Genomic DNA, 18,560 nt, shown 5'->3' on the forward strand with positions numbered 1-18,560 from the left:
GGAGTGGGTCGGCTATCCTCCCTACTAGGGGTAGTAAAATGCCACCTCTGCTGACGCCTTTACGCTAATAAATTATATCTTAGCTATAACTTCTCTAAGTACTCTTTATATATACCTTTCTTTATACCCACCAAATGTTATAGTATTTATTAGTAAGAATGTATAAGTAGGTAAATATTATCCTAATAGTATACGTGCCTTATAGATTACTATATAAGGAATAACTATTACCTATACTGCGTCTCCTACGTTAGTGACGAGTAGTGCTTAAAGCACGCCGCCGTAGTAGGATGTTCTGGACTAAGTATATGCTAGTATCCGCTACTTGCCCTTTTATATAGTGCTAAAGAAGCTTTATATTAATGCTGTTAATAAAATAGGAAAGCTAAGTAGTAGATACTGGTTAGTATAGACGGGTGTTCTTTATTTAGCGCCTTCTTATATCCCTCTAGCGCTCGCCGGTTTATCTCCTTAGCCGCCTTATACTTCCCCTAATTTTATAGCACTATCGCTAGGTTGCTTACGCTAGTTAGCGTACCTAGGTACTCTTGCCCTACTACCTTCTCTCTTCCCTTTAGCGCTCGCCGGTTTATCTCCTCGGCCGCCTTATACTTCCCCTACCACCGTAATATTAAGGTAATGCTATTTATACTATTTATCGTGTCTAGGTGCACCGCTTTAAAAGTGGCCTCCCTTGCCTTATTTTACTGGAGAATGTCTATAATATAGACGAAAAAAGAGTTATATTAAGCCTATTTAGTTAAAGTTCTAAACTAAGGATATAAGTGTTATTGTTTACCAACTATCTATAAGGGCAGATACAGCTATTTATAGTTATAGTAGCTCCTTTATACTGCCTAACGTACTAACTACCTACTAGGTAGTTACCTTAATGGTATATAATTTAGGATCTAACTTACTTAGCTCCCTTAAAGTCTTAGTAGGTAAGGATAACCTATAGACTTATAGAGGCGCGGGTGTTAAGTGGACAAATAGGTACTATAATTAAGTGCATTTCTATAAAGTATATGGGCTACGTACCTATCGAACTAAATCAGACTTCCTTACTACCGTCTTACTACTATCTTAATTACTATTAACTTGGTCACTAATTTGGTTATTAACTTAGTTACTAACGTAGTTTACTACCGTCTTTCTTATATATTTCCTTATATATATATAAAGGCTCTAGAGCTATATTTAATAGACAAAGTTCTTATACTTAATCGTCCGTTTAACAGTACCTTTAGATGGCATTTTACGTGCTTCTAATTTGGATATACCAACTCTAAGATTAGCTTAGACTGGGTTAAATATATATTTAATCCCTAAACTAAGTTTCCTCCTTTTAAGGCGTTCTTGGTTGGCCCTATAATGGCATAAAGTTAGTAAGTTATTTAAAGTCGACCTTTATAATGCGCTAAGACGCCCCTAGCATTTAATTCGCAGGCCCTTTATAATCCCCCTCTACTTACTTTTTAGCTTAGCTATAAAGCATAACCTAATTACCAAAATCACGCCAATTGGTTGTTATAGTTTTGTTATAAGGTTTCGTCCTAAATAGCTGCCCGGTTTGCTAACGGTATATAATACTTATCTTCTCTAAGAGGCCAGTTTAAGAGGTCTAGATAAGTACATCTCGATTAATACAGCTCGTTTATACTTTAATTAAGCTCTATCGCCAATGCTAAGGGACTTATTTAAGGTCATCTAAGGAACGCCTATATAAGGCTAAATAGTGGACTAGGTTAAAAGAAAAAATAACTAAGTCAGCCTATAATAGGTAAGCCCTAATATAATTAAAGCTATATTGTCTGTTTTTAATAAATAAGGCTCTTAAGGAGCAACTTTATTTGCTAGTATTAGCGAAGGCGCACCTGAAATTTCATTATAGCACTATAGTTAAAATTTCAATGGATGTAACTCATAACGATATAGCGCAAGACTCGCACCCTAAGTACTCTTAGGAATTCGCAATTGGCCCTTTCTATAAGGGCTTACAGATTTTAGCAGTGTTAAGACCTTAACTAGCAAAATATTGCCAGAGTAGCTTGTTCTATAAAAGTATTAGGTCTTATAATTAGGAAATTTACTTAATTAAAGAGTGTTACGTCCACCACTTATTTAGCTAAATGCCCTATACTTATTAATTGTTAAGCTATATTATATAGCGTCTCTATTAGATCTCTCTTAGGTTAAAATATTACCTTCTTTAAAAGGTCTCTTTATATCTTATAGCCCGAACTTAATCTTCTCCTTTAATTATACCTGCTTGGGCTTAGAAAAATAGTGCGAATTTATAACCTTCTTCCCTAACGTTACCTATACTTTAATAAATAGTAGGATAATATGCTTAAATAGAATTAAATGCAAAGAAATACTAGTATTCGTTTTGGAAACGGATTTTGTTCTTAATGGAACAGACTTCTTCCTAGATAAAATAATTAGTATAAAGACTTGCGGATATAGTCTAACCGAAAACAATACCTAAAAAAATCTTACCGCTGTCTTTTAGGATAATACTTGCACTATAGCAATATCCGCTTTACTACTACTAATAGGTGTTAACTATGGAACCTTAGTATTGGAAGGAATGACAGTTACCTATAAATACTTAATCGACATTAAAATCTATATAGATGTTTAGCATGAGCACGCGACGCAAAACGCTACTCTTAGCGGCGTAGCTGTAACTAAAGCAACGCTAACTTAGAACTTTTTTGCTAGCCCTCTTACGCTAATAGCCTCTTAAGTAAGCCTAACGCAGAATTAGTCGTTGTTAGCGTCTTAAGCTAAACGACTAAGCGTTCTCGCACTTCTTCTCTATATACTCTTCGCGTTTTACTTCCTAGCGCCTAGTGTTTATAAGCTTAGGACAGACCTAGAGATACGCTAGATTAAACAACACAGTATAGAGGAAGCTGTAATTGCTAAGTTATTAACCTTATAGCCTTAAGCATTTCCTATGGAGTTTCTAGTACTAGAACCTACCGATGCTTAGGATAAGTATTAGATTAAATACTAAGCTCTATTATAGGATCTTTACGAGTTTTATAAGATCTTTTATTTATAGTTAACGCGAAAGACCGTTTTTAAAGTCGTTAATGGAGTCACCTGGTTTTAGCTAGGCGAAGATATTTAGAAGCGCCTAATAAACACCGTTTATAACAATATCTGCAAGATATTTATTAGAGGCGTCACTAACGAACTTAGTAAAGACTTTATTTTTAAGGAGAGTATTAAGGCGGATATAGATTTCTGTGTCTAGGAGCTGCGTATGGGTATTAAAAAGAACATACTAGAAGAGAAGGTGACGATTGCACTTAAAGAGGCAGTAGCGTACATCTTTGGGTTATACGCCGTTTGTAACTTTTTGGTTAATCTTGTATATTAGGTAGTAATTAGTAAGAGTCTATTTAGGGAGCTTTTAAAGGAGTTTTGCCCGGATCCTTGCAATAATAATAGTAAACTCTAACTGCTTAATCCTAATAATTGTGGGAAGTGTGGAAATAAGGTAAAGAATCCTGTTATAGCTTATTGCCGCAGCTTATTATACTAATTAATCTTTAGTATAAATTGGGTTAATGTTTTAACGGCGCATATATTGTTTAAGCCTATAGCTATACTAGTGACTTTAAGTTTATAGATTGCTGCGGTTAAGGCGAGAGCTATAATACCTATACCTGCGTTAGTATAGACTAGGGCACTAGCTTCTGCGTATAGTATACTATAGCTAGTATAGAGGAGTTTGGGGTTACTTGCTAGTACTCTAATAAGTATACTAATAGTTTTATTTGCGTAAAACTTCCTAGTGGGAAACACAGCGTCTGTCTAGACGTGACGTCCTATTTAAACCAATATCGCCCTTTATATAATATAGAATAGCTACCTATAAACTTAACACCTAGCTTGCTAGTCTAGCTAAATATATATTGGCCGTGGCTCTTCCTAGTCCCAAATAGCAGAGGCAGCGGGTTTCTGTACTAAGAGAACCCCACCTATCTCTATAACCTTAACCCCAAATACCTTCTTATATAGAGCCTTAACAATAAAATTATTGTTAATACCGCCTGTATCCTAATCTTAGGCACTAATGTCGATACCTATAACTTAGTTAGTAGTACTAGCGGTCTTTTAAGCGGCCATAAGTTCTATTTCGGATATGACTTGGATATAGATATTAATAGTGTGCAGAGCGATATCTGTTATATTTACTTCTATAATACGATTAATTGTTAGGAGACTGTTAATGGGAGTTATAGTAGTTATGGGGTTTAGGATTATAATTTTCCGTTTAATGTGCTTGCTTTTTAGGTCACAACTTATAATATATTATATTCTTAAATTAGCGGGTAAGTGCTTAACGAAATTGCCTAGGAGTAGACCTACGTCTAGTATATTAGAAGAAAATCTAAATAGAAGTTGTTATAGTTAAATTAAGGCGATTGATAATAGAATATAACTTTAATTAGCCTAATGTTTCTTCTTGTATATAGAGTATATTGTATTACCTAGGAGAGGTTAGATAGTTAAAAACTAAGATATATATAATAAAACGCACTGACTAAACTTATAGTTTTTAATGTAGCGTAATGATATAGTTATATTATTATACGTAGTTGCGTATTACTAAAATTGTTTAAAGTTGTGCTAAAAAGGTGCCGACCTGCGCGGCGGATTTGCCTCCTATACCACGTATATTGTTAGCGATGGTTTAGAAGCATTATATACAGTATTAGATATTCCGACTTACTTAATTTCCAGTTTAAAATAGCGCTAAAATAAGGGTGGCGACGTTGTCCTAAAGAGGTTCTAATCGCGGCTATTAGAAATTAAAGGATCATTACCGTAGTTACGTAATGATTATATAATTATACTAGTATATGCCCCCGCATCCTTTATGCTTAATACAATTAACTTATATTATACTATATACCGCTTATATTCTAATAGTGGCATTATTAGGTATAGAACAAGTTAAGTGACTAGATAACTATACTTATGTAATTTTATAGGTAATTAGCGTCTTAAATATTAAGGACTCGCTATAGAGTATAATGATTATAGCACTATGGAAGTATTAAGGTGTGCGTAGGTTTTAAGTTAGTTAAAAGTTAAAGTATCTCTAACTTCTTTCGGAATATGGAGTGTTCCGTTATACTAGGAGGGAGTTAGAGTAATACTTTCCTATTTATATATTCTAGTTAATAAATAGTATAGAAATTATTGGTAGTATAAAGAAAAGGTGTATATAAAGAGTACTTAGGGAAGTTGTAGCCTAGATGTAATTTATTAGCGTGAAGGCGTCGGCAGAGGTAGCATTTTGCCACCCCTAGTAGGGAGGACGGCTGACCCGCTCCGGCTACACCCTTATTAAGATATAAGAAGTGGGAATAAAATGTAGAAATAAAAGGTTTTAAGAGTGCTAACTGATTTAAGCGGCGATTAAGTCCTAGCTACATATAGCGGATTTAGCTCGGGTACCCTATAATACCCTACTTTAGAAGTAAATTAACTCCTAGCTCTAGAGCTAAGAAACCCTATTAATAGGGTATGGGCATAGAACTATACTACTAATTGATTTGATATTATAATAACCCCTTAAGGTAGGAATCTATACTATAGTGCCTATTTTAAGGCTATCTAATATAAAGATTACGAATTACGAGTAAAAACTTACGTTTTTACTTAGATAAAGAGCATCTCATTAATATATTCTTATAGTTTGGATTATCGTCCGCTATACGCTTCGCTGCTCTCTCTATGACTTGGCGTAATTAGGTAATAGTTCTACTATATCCTCTTTAGTTATATATCCCTAGTCGCTAATCCTTAAATTTAGGAAAATTTAGAGATATTATCGGTTCCAATTTAATTTTATAAAAATTGTAATTTGACATTAAAGCAGTAAAATTTAATACAATATTATGTTTATAAGCGAAATATTTCCTATATTCTAGATTTGAAAGCTAAGGTACTTAAGTACTTATCTAGTTCTAGTTATACGGGCATATATACTATATACAATTATCTAAATAATAAGCACTAGTACGAAATATATATAGCGGTTAAATATAGGAAGAAATGGAAAATTTATTAGGCTAGCGGGCAGTAAAGGCTATATAAAGAGTGTAATAATTATCTAAAAGGGGGCCTATTAGGAACCGAACCAGGTAGCTAGATTTAAGATAATAAAGGAAATTACTAAAGCAATGGAAGGCACCGTGGCCCGATTTTGTGGGAGGAGTATATATAAAGTCACCTTAATGCGAAAACTTTTTAAATCAATTAATAGATATAACTAACGATCCCTAATCCTCTAATTTGTTATTTAGGAGATTATTAAGCCACTTATATTTCTAGAGATCTATTTTATCTAATTATATCCTATCTAATAATGCCTAACTAAAAATATATTAGGTTGCAGACTAAGAGATTATCTTATTGCATAAGACACTAAGTAGTGCCTATTAAGGCCTTGTTACGAAATTCCATATAAAATACTAGAGATATATCTATTAACGGCGAAGCTGCGACTAAATGTAAGCTATCTAGAAGCGAAATTTTTTAAATAGCCTCTTATAATAATGCCTTCTTAATTAGAAGGTCATTCCGGAATTATATAGAGGCGGTTTATTCTCTAGTTGCTAGATCTATTAACTATAGACTAGCTAGTGCCCGTAGGTATAGTGCTGTTAGGCTTTAAATGCAGCGTTTTTTAGCTTAACTGCGCTAAAAGGTGACTATAAACTAAGTGGCGGTAATGTATAATGCCTAGAACCTATATCTGTAATATAGAGAAGGCGGTATTTATCTTCACGACGAATATATTGTCGGCCTTTAATGCTCTTAAAAATCCGCAATTGCTAGTGAAATTGTAGGTCTATAAATGATTAAAAGGATTTAGTCTAAACTATAGCTTTTAAAGAGATTGGCGGTAAATGTTAACCGGTTATATTAAGTAACTTTAGAAGTAATCCGGTAATTGCTATGCCTAACTATAAGGGCGCCAAACTCGGCCAATAAGTGGCTATTATTTAGACAATTTTCTAATATTGCTCTTTTTTTTTAAGAGATAGAATAATTTCCTATAATATAGGATAGAGCTATTTGCTGGCGATATTATAGTTTACGCCTAGCTTCTAGAAATATTTAAATATAGAGGAGGATAACGCGTTTAGAATGCAGCTCAGTGCTATATAATGTGGAAGGTGGCTTATAGGTAGTATTCACTTAAAACTAATTAACTTCGCATGTTCCGGGAACCTAGTTATAGATTAGGGGCGAGGTAGTACGATATGCGCCCTAAACCTTCCTTGTCTTAGTAAGGTAAGAGCGGCGACAAATATAGCTAGAAGTTGGTTATAGATATAATATACCTTCGCAAATTTATAGAGATATTCCCGCGCCTTAATAGAGTTAGGGGGATCACCTAGCATATCTAATAACTAAGTTGCTGGATTATCTTAAAGAATATTAAAACGGTTCTTAAGGCTTAAGTAATATAACTATAGTAGATAGTACTAGTGACTTAACTGGTAAAGGATTAATCGCCATCCGCATCCTAGTATAAGAATTGCCGCCTACTATCGGCACTTGTGTGTAGCTACATCTCCGATATAAACGGAGAAAGAGCTATCTTTAGATAGGGCCGGAGTAGTAAACACAGCCGCTTTGTTATTAGTGTAGAAAATCCTATCTTTTCCAGACTTCTTATACAATTTAAGGAGATAAGTAGAAAGGACGTATAACTACCCCAATACGAGTATGGCGAGGTAGTTCCCTAAAAAGCCTATATTAAGTCTAGGCCTAAAGCTAGGCTAGAAAGGTAAGATGTTATCTACAATATAGTAGACGCCTAGTAAGTTTAAGCCAATTAAAACCTTCTAAGAGCGCGATCTCTTTGTTATAGTGTTAAGGTAGCAACCTTTTAATAATCCGATATTTTATTATAAAGACCCCTCTAAAAATAGCGATTTATTCTCAATAATTTCTTTAATATTAGGATAATTGGGTATTAAAGGTGTCTAGTTTAAAAGTATGTCGATATTGCTATAGGAAAGTAGATAACCATTTATTAAGCTAGCTAAGTATAATAGCTAATGCTAGAGACGACGGCTTTAGGACAGTATTTTTAACAATTATCGCAGAGTAGGCTAGACGTAATCACTATTATACTTTATTTAGTCTTCCTTAGGCATAAACCTATATTATAGTTAGTAAGGCAGTTACTATATATTAAAAAGGCAGATTAGAGAATAGGTAACGTAAAGTGTACTTACTTCGCGGATAATATATCTACTTCCTACAAACTACTCGTAATTTCGTGGATTAGATTTAGAGGGTAAAGGCGGTATTATATGCTAATGTTTTTTTAGAGGGGTCTATAATATAGATATAGGGGTATATTATACCATAAGTGTTATTAGGCTGCATTGCGAAGTTTAATAGTTGTAAGAATTTAGTTGGAGTTAGGGAGTTCTAGTACTCTTAAGTTAACTTAGCAACCCCGCCACACTAAACAACCTTAGCTTATTATTATAGCCGAGCTTAGCGTATGAGCTAATGGAAGGGTCTGTGGCTAGTAATATTAGTAAATGCGGTAGTACTTATTCGCTATAACGCTAAGCTTATAACCGTTGTTAGTCCTAACGCTAACTACAGCCTACTTTCTCTACTTGTACTTTCTCTATTTACCAACCTTAAAAGGTAGACCCCTATATATATATGTATGTATATTCTATTATAGCTATATACTATTTAGGGTATAGGCCGTTATAGAGCGCTAACTAAATACTTCCTACTATTAATATGCATGCTCTAGTTTAGAAGCCAACTATAAGAACTATATATCCATTACCTAACACTATACTTAACTAAGGAAATAAGAAATGCGTTACTATTAGAAAAAAAAAGGTCGGAGTTTAGAGGCGAGCCTAAGTAAGTAGTTTTTAACGCCTTATGTCCGTAGGGCTGTTCTGGCGTTATACGCTTCTTAATTAGCAATATACTAGTAGAGGCATGTATAAAGGAGGCTTGTGGTATATTTAGTTAGATAATAGGATAAAGAATTCTTAAGAGTCTTCGCTTATTAATGTCGGCTTCTATACTTTCTGTATCTTATACGCTTAGGTATAAACGTCCGGTCTCCTTTGCAAATTTAATTATAGCTTTAACTACGCTAATGTCTAGCTTCCAGCGCTTAATTGGGCCGTTAATATTCCTGCCTCCTTCTTGTCTGCGTGAGTAGCCTCCTAATGCATATAATAGATCCCCAAATTGATCTTTATGCTACTTACTTAGTCTAAACCTCTGCTGTGTCCACCTCCTATAAGAAAAGAGGAAGTGCTATATTGATTTTATAAGCCTATAGTCGCATAACGCCGTCTCTAATACATTAATTTTATAGAGATATTCTTTTAGAAATGACTTGCCGGTCCGTAGCTATGTAAGGATAGTAGCTTTAGAGCTAATTAGCTGCTAGTATAATCCTACAGCCTTTCCTAGGTAGAGTGCTGCGTTAATCTTTCTTATAAACTTGCCTATATTAGATCTTTCTAATAGAAGCGGTTCTATTATTATTTTAGCTTTTTTTAGGGCTTGCGTTATAAAGTACCATAGGAGGCCGTCTCTCTATAGTGGCTTCTCGCTCTCTAATCTTATTGCTGCTTTAATAAGCTTATTGGCCTTCTTGTTTCCTATAAATCCTAAGTGGCCTAGAATCCAGTATAGCGTAATATTGTTTAGCTATAGCTTTTTTAAAATCTCTACGACTATTTCCTAGCAGGCTCTAGCCCTTTAGCTCTATACTAATAGCAACGCTAATTACAAGTTGGAGAATATTCTTATACTAGAAGCAGGTATTAGAAAACCTACTTAGTTAACAGCCGTATACGTAGGGTTTTATAGCTAGTTGGCTACCTCGCTAATTGCTAAAAGCTCTATAAGGTGGGCGTTGGCCTAATTAAAGCTTGCTACTATTTTCAAAAGCGTTGCTTTAGATAGCGTAGCATACACGCTAACTCCTACCCTGCTGTTGCGTACTAATATATTAACGTATATATTAACCTGCCCTAGCTTATAGTCTTTAATAATAGCTTAAGTATACTCTTCGTCCTTATATATTACTATATTGGGCTTAGCCACCTATAGCGGGTATATATACGGTTTGACCTCTAGCACCCTATTTACCCAGACGTCCTTATATATTTTTGCTGTCCTTTAAAGCGGTGATTGGTGCCGTCTACAAAGCCTCTGTCTTTGAATTATCTAATAAGGATGTAATTTGCCTAGTTTATTAATTAATACCCAGAACGTAATGGCCTGGTTACGCAGCCTTTACTTAAAAGGGAGCAAGCCTGCTTCTACCTCCGCTATTAGTAGAGCAATAGTGCGGAACCCCCTAATAATAGCTTGTGCCGTGATCCTCTACGCCTGCTAGAGGAGCTACTTTAACTCTTATATTGCAAGCGGGTACTATATTAGCGACGCGTAGTCTACTACTAGTAGGACCGAGCTCTTAGCTAGCTGCTTAACGCTCTTAAACTATAGTCCCTTTAATCTACGCAATGCTAGCGCTACCTTAGTGGCTTTGCCTACCTTATCTGCTAGGTATACCTTAAACCGTAGCTCCTTATTAAGAATTACCCTAAGGATCTTAATTTTTTATATTGGGGGGATTCCTTTTCCTTTAAATTGGAGCGGCGTGGTAGTATCCCTGCCCGCTTCTTTATATCTAGTAAGGTGGATAAATAACGTTTTCTTTACTTTAAATTAAGCTCCACTAGTCCTTTCCTATTTCTTAAGCATCGGTATAATCTTACCCTAGATAATCTACGTGTTTTCCTCCGCTATAGGGCCTATAACCTATACTGAGTAGTTGTTAATAAAGGCTATAGAGCTGCTATTTCTGGGTGTGCTTTATATAAGATCCGCGTTAAAGAATAGAAAGAGTATTAGGGCCAGTGCTAATTCCTATGGAAGACCCGCCTGCGGGAGCGCCTGTACCTTTAATGTATATCTATTAACTAGGATATAGGCTTGACGGTTTATATAAAAGTTCTACACCCATTATATAATTATTTAAGGTATTTGTTGCTGCCGTAATCTCCTGATTTCCGGCTCTATAGCTATATTATTGTATATACCCTTAATATTAAATAATACTAAAGATAGCGTCTTCTTTCCTCTTTATGCTTTAAATACGTCCTTGTAGAGATATAATAGCGTATATATTGTTAACCTTTGCTTTCTAGCTCTAAAGTGTGTCTTAAATAGTAGGCTATATTCCTCTACTAGGTATGCTATCCTCTCCACCACTAGCGATTTAAGTGCTTTTCCTAGCGTTAGGAGGAGGGAGATCGGCCTATAGTTATTTGCTACTATATAGTCCCCCCGCTTTAGCTTCTGTAGCGGTACAATCTTTACTACCTTTTATTCATGTAGTACTTTTCCTATCTTAAATAATTTGGTAAAAAGAGTGGTAATTTTACCGCTTAGTATAGGCTATAGCTTTCGCCATACCCTGGCTGGTAGGCTGTCCCTTCTAGAAGCCTTATCTGGGCTAGCCTTAAATACAGCTACCTTGACCTTATGTTTGGCGATAGGCTTCTACGGCAGTTAGTTATAGCTAGCTATAGCGTCCTCCTCTTATTCGCACGGTGGCGGGACTGGAAAGAATGCCTGGAGTAGTTCTCTTGCAATATTATGGTTCTCCGTAACAACCTCTTCCTATCCTCTGTCTTTCTTAATTAGTGGTATTTTAGTAAACGCGGATATAGCCTGCGGATTAAGGTACTTCGACGCTTTTTATATATTGTTACTGTTACTAAGGAACTTGTTTTAATGGAGCTTCCTATATTACTGAATAGTCCTATAGAAGAGCTTCTTCGCTCTTACTGCAATATTATATAGCTTAGGGTCTTCCCTTTCTTGCCTCTGCATCGTACTATTCCTATTCCTCTAGTATATATATAACTTCCTTAACGCTGTAAGGTCTTCGTTCCACCCTCTTTTTATATATAATAATAGTTTGGCCCGCTAGCAGTGTGTTTTAAGGGCTTTATTAACTTACCTGTTAAGGTAGTTAACCATTTCGTCTATATTTTCTGTAGGGAATCCTATTTTTTTTTATTGCTTTACGTCTTCTTAAATCTTGTCCCAGTTTGTATTCTTAATAAGTAGCCTCTCTTAGCTCTCCTGTATATTTGTGTTGACCTAAAAGCTAGTATAGATGGCTTTATAGTCTAACCCGTACTTATGCTTTTAGATAGCGCACTTTACTAGTTTATTTGCTAGGCCTGGGGTTATAAGTATAAGGTTAATTGTTAATATTCGCCCCGCGTCGCTTTTAAATATAGGTATTCCTACTAGAAGTAAGCTCTGGAGTAACTGGTCCGCTATAAAGTTAATAATTAGCGCGCTTTCTTCCTGCGTTAGTGTGGTACTAATATAACTTCCTCCCTATAGCGGATTGTGCCGATTAAAGTTACCTATAATTACTACCTCGGTGTATAGGTCGCGCAGTAGTTTACCCTAGATTAGACTATTAATTATCTCTAGCCTACTAAAGAGCTCCTTTAGGTTCTCTTTTTTAGTTCTTTTTAAATATCTGTCTGGAATATATACCGACATAATTATAAGTCTCCTTTAGCCGACGTGCGCTACTACTACTATAATGTCTGCTAAATTTACCTACAGCTGTATAGCTGCTAGCTCTTTAGATGCCTAGATATATAACCTAATTAGGGGAAACCACTACTTCCTGCCTATTGGGATAAACCTTATCTACTTAGGATTTGAGCTAGCTAGCACTACTTCCCTATCTAAGAGAAAGCAGTAAGGTTTCTGACCTAGAATGAAGTGGAAGTCCGCTAGCGCTTCATTATTGTGTAGCGCATGCTGCGCTTTCCTACACTTTTTTATATTTGCCTAGAGGATCTAAAGTTCTCTATTTATAACACTATTATGTAAGAATTCTGTCCATCTCTTTCCTATATGCTAGGTATTTACGGTATAAGGCTTAGTAAGGACCCTAATAGTTTACGTAGTGTAGGTTAACCGTCTCGCACCAGAGATAGCCTTCCCGCCTATATATTTCGCACGTGTTAGGTCGCGTATAGTCTCTAGCCCTATATCTAAACCTTCTATATTTATAGTATGCTATAGGGGTGCGTCGCTCCTTAAATGGCGATATAATAACCGTACCTCCCCTAAATAATACGTTGTTTGACGTGAGCAGCTTCTCTATATCCTCTTTTGTTACCACTTTAATAATTATTAACGCATGCTAGCTACGCGGCCTTAGTTATCCGAGCTATCTTATTATATATACCTCTATACCATTCTCTACCCTAAAGCGCTCTATAGCTGACTTACTTACTTTTCTACTGTTAATGTTTATTGTTAAGGGTACTTTAACCTAGTTTGCCTTAATTGTATACTACTTGGGTCTAATAAGCCTCGCCTTAGGGATATGCGGTGCGAGCTATTGGGTAATTGTCTGCCTAAACGCAGCTTCTTTATCTTTTTCCACTGAGAATCTAATAATGCTCGCGCTATCTCTTGTTTGCTATACGCGGAAGTCCTTAAGTATAGCTCCTATAAGCCTGTTAACATCCTTTATACCTTATATAATGGTTTGCTTTACTACTTTAATAGTAGCTACCTTCTTTATTGTTTTCTTACCCGCTTGGCTAACGTTTATCACTAGCTGCTAATTGGGTTCCTTAGAGTTTCTAGCGTTTGTTGTTTGTAGCAGAGTTACCTCTACCCCTACTGTGCCTCTACTAGCCGCTACTAATACCTATAATTGTGTTGGAGCTAAGGGAGTGTTTAGTTGCGCTCGCAAGGACCAAATAGCCTTTTAGAGTTTAGCGTTTTGCTTTTTAAGGCTTTGCTATTCCGATTTAATATCTTCTAAATCATTTCTAATGCTCTTAATAATGCTATTCTGGTTTGTGATAATATTGCTTTACTATGCTATAGTTTCTCTAAGGCTTTTAATAAGTTGATAAAATTCGTTATGGTTAATACCTCCTCCTTTACGTTTGGATAAGGCAGAGATTCTTACTATAGGGAATGAAGGCAGTATATGCTGTGTAGCTTATAGTCCGGTTTATAGTGCGGTTGTCTACTGTTTAAACTATACTAATCTTTAGGTTCGTGTCCTTAGCGACTGCTAGGCCTCTTATACCTTCGCGCTCGGTTTCCTTATCTGTCTTAGTGGAGCTACTAGCAGGTCTAGAGGTGGTGTTGCTAATACGCGTTTAGGGGTTAAAGCAGCTATTAGGGCTTTAGGGCTTCGTTTGGTGGGCCGTAGGGGCCGCCTTATAGCGGGAACTAGCTAAATAAAGGACTAGGATTTGAATAAAAGAATATCTAAGATAAATATCCTCCTCTTTTAAAAGATGGTATCTTATCGTCAAGACCCCTATAAGGGTGTGACCGAAGCGGGTCGGCTACCCTTTTTATTAGCTCTCGCGAGTTTTTAGTAAGTGCCGTCTTAGCGTCCGCTAGCGGACTAAGTATACCCTAAGCTTATATATTAGTAATCCTCCTGCTTACCTTATATTATCTATAGCGCGCTATAATACCTAGTTAGCTATATACTACAACCTGCTTACTATACTATTAGTTTCTGTCGTATTTGGCCTAGCATATAAGGGGGTAATATTAATGCCTTAGACGCCCCCCCTACTAGTATAGGTCAAGAAATAAGCGAGTCTAAAGTGACATAGCGGGACTAGGTTATTTTGTTTACTATACTAGTAGGGGGGGCGTCTAACCTATTTATGTTACCCCCTTATAGAGGTGTTCTGCTTTAGCTTATATAGCCTACCTTATTCAGCCTAGTATAGCTTACCTCCCCTAATATCCTACCTATAGAGCTCTACTAAATACCGTTTGTATTCTTAACACCCTCCTATAAATATAACTACTCTTTTCTTTATATAGAAGGAGCTTACCTCTTATATTGAGAATTGTTGCGATAAGATAGCGGAAGCGCTAGCCGTAGTTAGTATCGTCGCCAACATAATCCAGCTCGTTGACTTTAGCTCCCGGGTTCTAAAACGTCTTAAAGAATATTAGTCCGGGCTAGAAGACATCCTAGAAGTATTCCACCATATTAAAGCCGAGCTGCCCGTGCTACTAGATGCCCTCTATTAAACTAAAGCGGTGATTAATACTAAATCTATATAAGATAACTCTAAAAAGGCGCTTATTCCTACTGTTAAAGGGTGTAGAATATAAATACAGTTGCTAGACGATATAATTGTGAAAGCGCTGCCTATATTGGGCGACTCTTAGGCTATAAGAGGCAGGAAGGCGCTTAGGAGCCTTTAGTATAACGTAAAGGTAGAGAAGATAATAGTAGTGGTCTGGGGGTATATCCAGACGCTAATATACCACTACGCCGCCGCATACACACTAAGGCCCTTAGTAGGTATAACTCTTGTGTCCTAGGTAGTATATCTACATTCTAATAGCCCAATCTTAATAGACCGAACCCTACTACTACCCGCTTTGTCCTCTACCGTTTCTTTCTAGTATAATCCACGTTTTGTAAACCGCGAGATCCTTATTAAAATACATAGTAAGAGCCAATAGTCTGCGTCTAGAGTAGCACTTATTAGCCTTAGTGGCGTTAGGTAGGCAATAAGCGTAGTATTCTCCTAAGGGCATAAACTAACAAGCTCGAAAGAAAGTTGCAGCTTACCGTCAAGTACGCGTACTAGGTATAAGAAAGATCCCTAGCTACCTAGGTCTTTTAGGTATATATAAGCAGTATAGTAAGGTTTAAGGAAGGCTATTAGAAAATCGCCAAACAAGCTAAGCTTCCTGGCTATAACTAGCTAGATGTGGATATTCTAAAGCTTATCTATAGCTGGCTATATAATAAGGTATATAGTTACTAGGTAATAATTATTAACAATATAGACAATCTAGGTGTCTTCTCCCGCCCGTTAAAGAGATGTAAAGGTAGGAAAGATAATAGTTCTAGTAATATAGCAGCCGCGTTGCTAAAGTTTCTGCCTTAATTACTAAATAGGTCTATCCTTATCACCTCCCGGAGCTAAAATGTCGCCTTTTAACTAACGGGAAGCTACGTGGATATTATTAGAGTTTATCTAATAGACTAAGTACGCGCTTTAGCCCTACTCTAAAATAAGCTTAAAGGGAGCCTTAAATAGGACAATACGGTTACGCTAGTTAAGGCGCTTAACTATATACCCCTTGCTATTACCTAGGCCGCCGCTTATATTAGCTAGAGAGCGCCACGTGCTATAATGTTAAGGTATCTATAGGATCTTTATAAGGGTAACCGAGATAGAGCAAAACTGCTGGATATAGACATTAAGGACTTTTAAAGGGACGGTACGGCGTTAAACTCTATTATTGCTACCTGGTAGATATCTTTTAAGTATATCTACAGAGCGAGGCCTTTAGCAATATAGCTGTTATCGCTTATAAGTCTTTTTAATTAATAGGGAATTCCAGAGTCTTTGCTCAGTGGCCGCTATTAAGAGGATAATAATGCTAGCGCTGATTTTAAGGATGATTTAAATACGTTAATGAGTTTCTCTTTAGTTGTAACAGATATAGACGGGTATTATTTTAAGATATACTAACTTATACAGTTTTTAATAAGGAAATGGTTAGAGCTATAGGGCGAGCTAAAAGGCTAGAGGGAGAAGTACGTTATACTTATAGATGGCAGTTACCTAGTGGGATAGTATAAGAACTAAAAAGTATATTAAGCGCTGTTTTTATACGCTTAAGTAGCGGTAGCGAGTTAACTAGCCAGTGGCGGCGCGCTAGAGGCGTGGGCGTTAGTCCTTTTTAAGGCTATATGGTATATAGGCAATATAGGGAACTACTAGGTAGCGTAGGAGATAGGCCAAAACGCTTCAAAGGTAAGGGAGGTTACTCTAGGAGCAGAGCATTTAAATACACTCACTAGCGTTAACAACCTTAGGTTAGTATTGTTAAGGTAGGGTAAGTATAAAGAGGCCGAAGCAATGCATCGGCGGGCGCTAAAAAGATGTAAGAAGGTGCTTAGGCTAGAGTATCTAGACACGCTTACCAGTGCCGACAACCTTAGGTTAGTATTGTTAAGCTAAGGCAAGTATAAAGAGGCCGAAGCGATATACTAGCGGGCGCTAGAAGGATCTAAGAAGGTGCTTAGGCGCAAGTATCTAGATACGCTCACTAGCGTTAATAACCTTAGGTAGGTGTTAGAGAGCTAGGGTAAGTATAAAGAGGTTAAAGTAATATATTAGCGGGCGCTAGAAGTAAGAGAGAAGGTGCTTAAGCGCGAGCATCTATCTATACTTACTAGCGTTAGCAACCTTAGGTTAGTGTTAGAGAGCTAGGGCAAGTATAAAGAGGCTAAAGTAATATATTGGCGGGCGCTAGAAGTAGGAGAGAAAGTACTTAAGCGCGAGCATCCATCTACACTTACTAGCGTTAGTAACTTTAGGTCGGTATTATAGAGCTAGGGCAAGTACAAAAAGGGTCTAAGAAGGTGCTTAGGCGCGAGTATCTAGATATACTTACTAGCGTTAGCAACCTTAAGTTAGTATTAAAGAGCTAGGGCAAGTACAAAGAGGCCAAAGTAATACACTAGCGGGCACTAGAAGGATATAAGAAGGTACTTAGGCTAAAGCATTTATATACGCTTACTAGCGTATATTACTTAGCTTATCTTCTCTACCAGCGAGAACAATATAAGTCTACGTTAGAATTATACTAGATAGTATATAATAGATATCTAAAGACTTTATTACCACCTTATAATAGCTACTTTGTTTTTATTATTATTCCTTATTTTTAAAGCTAAAAGGTAGGTAAGTAACCAATATGCCTATAAATGCGCATGTTACGGTCTCTTTACTAACGATAAATAGAGATATATAGTTAGGAGATAATAGGAAAGTATGCTGTGGGGTTCTTGTCTTAGGCAATAGACTCTTTATATACCTCTTTACAGCCCTAAAAAAGACTACCTATATTAATAACTAATGTAATATAAGGACTTCCTAGTCTATATATATATATCTAAAGTTTATTATAGTAATGCTATACGCGCAATTTTTATAAATTACTCACTTAAATTTACGGGTTTTAGTTAAAGCATTTAAGTATTTATACTAAGGTACTAATTTAGAAATACGTTAAACTTCTAATTACTAAAACAATATCACTTGTTTTGTTCTTAGACTCTAATATTATATAGGTATAGCAGACAAAGAAGGGAGTTTTAGGTAAGAAGTTAAATTAATTAAAATTAGCAACGTCTTCTACCTCTATATTAAGTATAAATACTAACTAGTTAGATCTAAACGGCGATAGTAAGGATTAAAAAGAGGACGTCGTATAGGGCCTATAGCTGCAGTAGTAATACTATTGTTAGTGAGGGCGGTAGGGGTATAGTAGGTAATTGGACGGGTACACGAGCAGAGCTTTAGATTTGACTTAACGATTAATTTAGAAAAAAAAAGCTCCAGATTAATCTAACGCTAAGACCTTAGGTTTAACTACTATATACAGTAAAGTAT

At 36.2% G+C, this 18,560-nt stretch overlaps 3 protein-coding genes across 3 annotated transcripts; 1 reads left to right on the forward strand and 2 right to left on the reverse strand.

The window, feature by feature from the left end:
• Window positions 1–368: 368 nt before the first annotated feature.
• On the reverse strand, window positions 369–617 carry K441DRAFT_549805 (uncharacterized protein; the record flags this gene model as incomplete). The annotated part of the gene is given in 2 exon segments (XM_067643028.1): window positions 369–491; window positions 507–617. Coding segments are annotated over 2 exon segments (234 nt in total), but the record flags the coding sequence as incomplete, so codon positions are not given.
• A 6,660-nt stretch (window positions 618–7,277) lies between these two features.
• On the reverse strand, window positions 7,278–7,439 carry K441DRAFT_550077 (uncharacterized protein; the record flags this gene model as incomplete). Its single annotated transcript, XM_067643039.1, has 1 exon — window positions 7,278–7,439. The coding sequence occupies one exon, from the start codon at window positions 7,437–7,439 to the stop codon at window positions 7,278–7,280; it is 162 nt and encodes a 53-aa protein (XP_067506519.1).
• Window positions 7,440–16,997: 9,558 nt separating this feature from the next.
• On the forward strand, window positions 16,998–17,486 carry K441DRAFT_519142 (uncharacterized protein; the record flags this gene model as incomplete). Its single annotated transcript, XM_067642129.1, has 2 exons — window positions 16,998–17,108; window positions 17,376–17,486. Coding segments are annotated over 2 exons (222 nt in total), but the record flags the coding sequence as incomplete, so codon positions are not given.
• Between the last annotated feature and the right edge of the window lie 1,074 nt (window positions 17,487–18,560).

Source organism: Cenococcum geophilum (assembly GCF_001692895.1).
Source record: "Cenococcum geophilum 1.58 unplaced genomic scaffold K441scaffold_11, whole genome shotgun sequence".
Classification (NCBI taxonomy): Eukaryota; Fungi; Ascomycota; class Dothideomycetes; order Gloniales; family Gloniaceae; genus Cenococcum; species Cenococcum geophilum.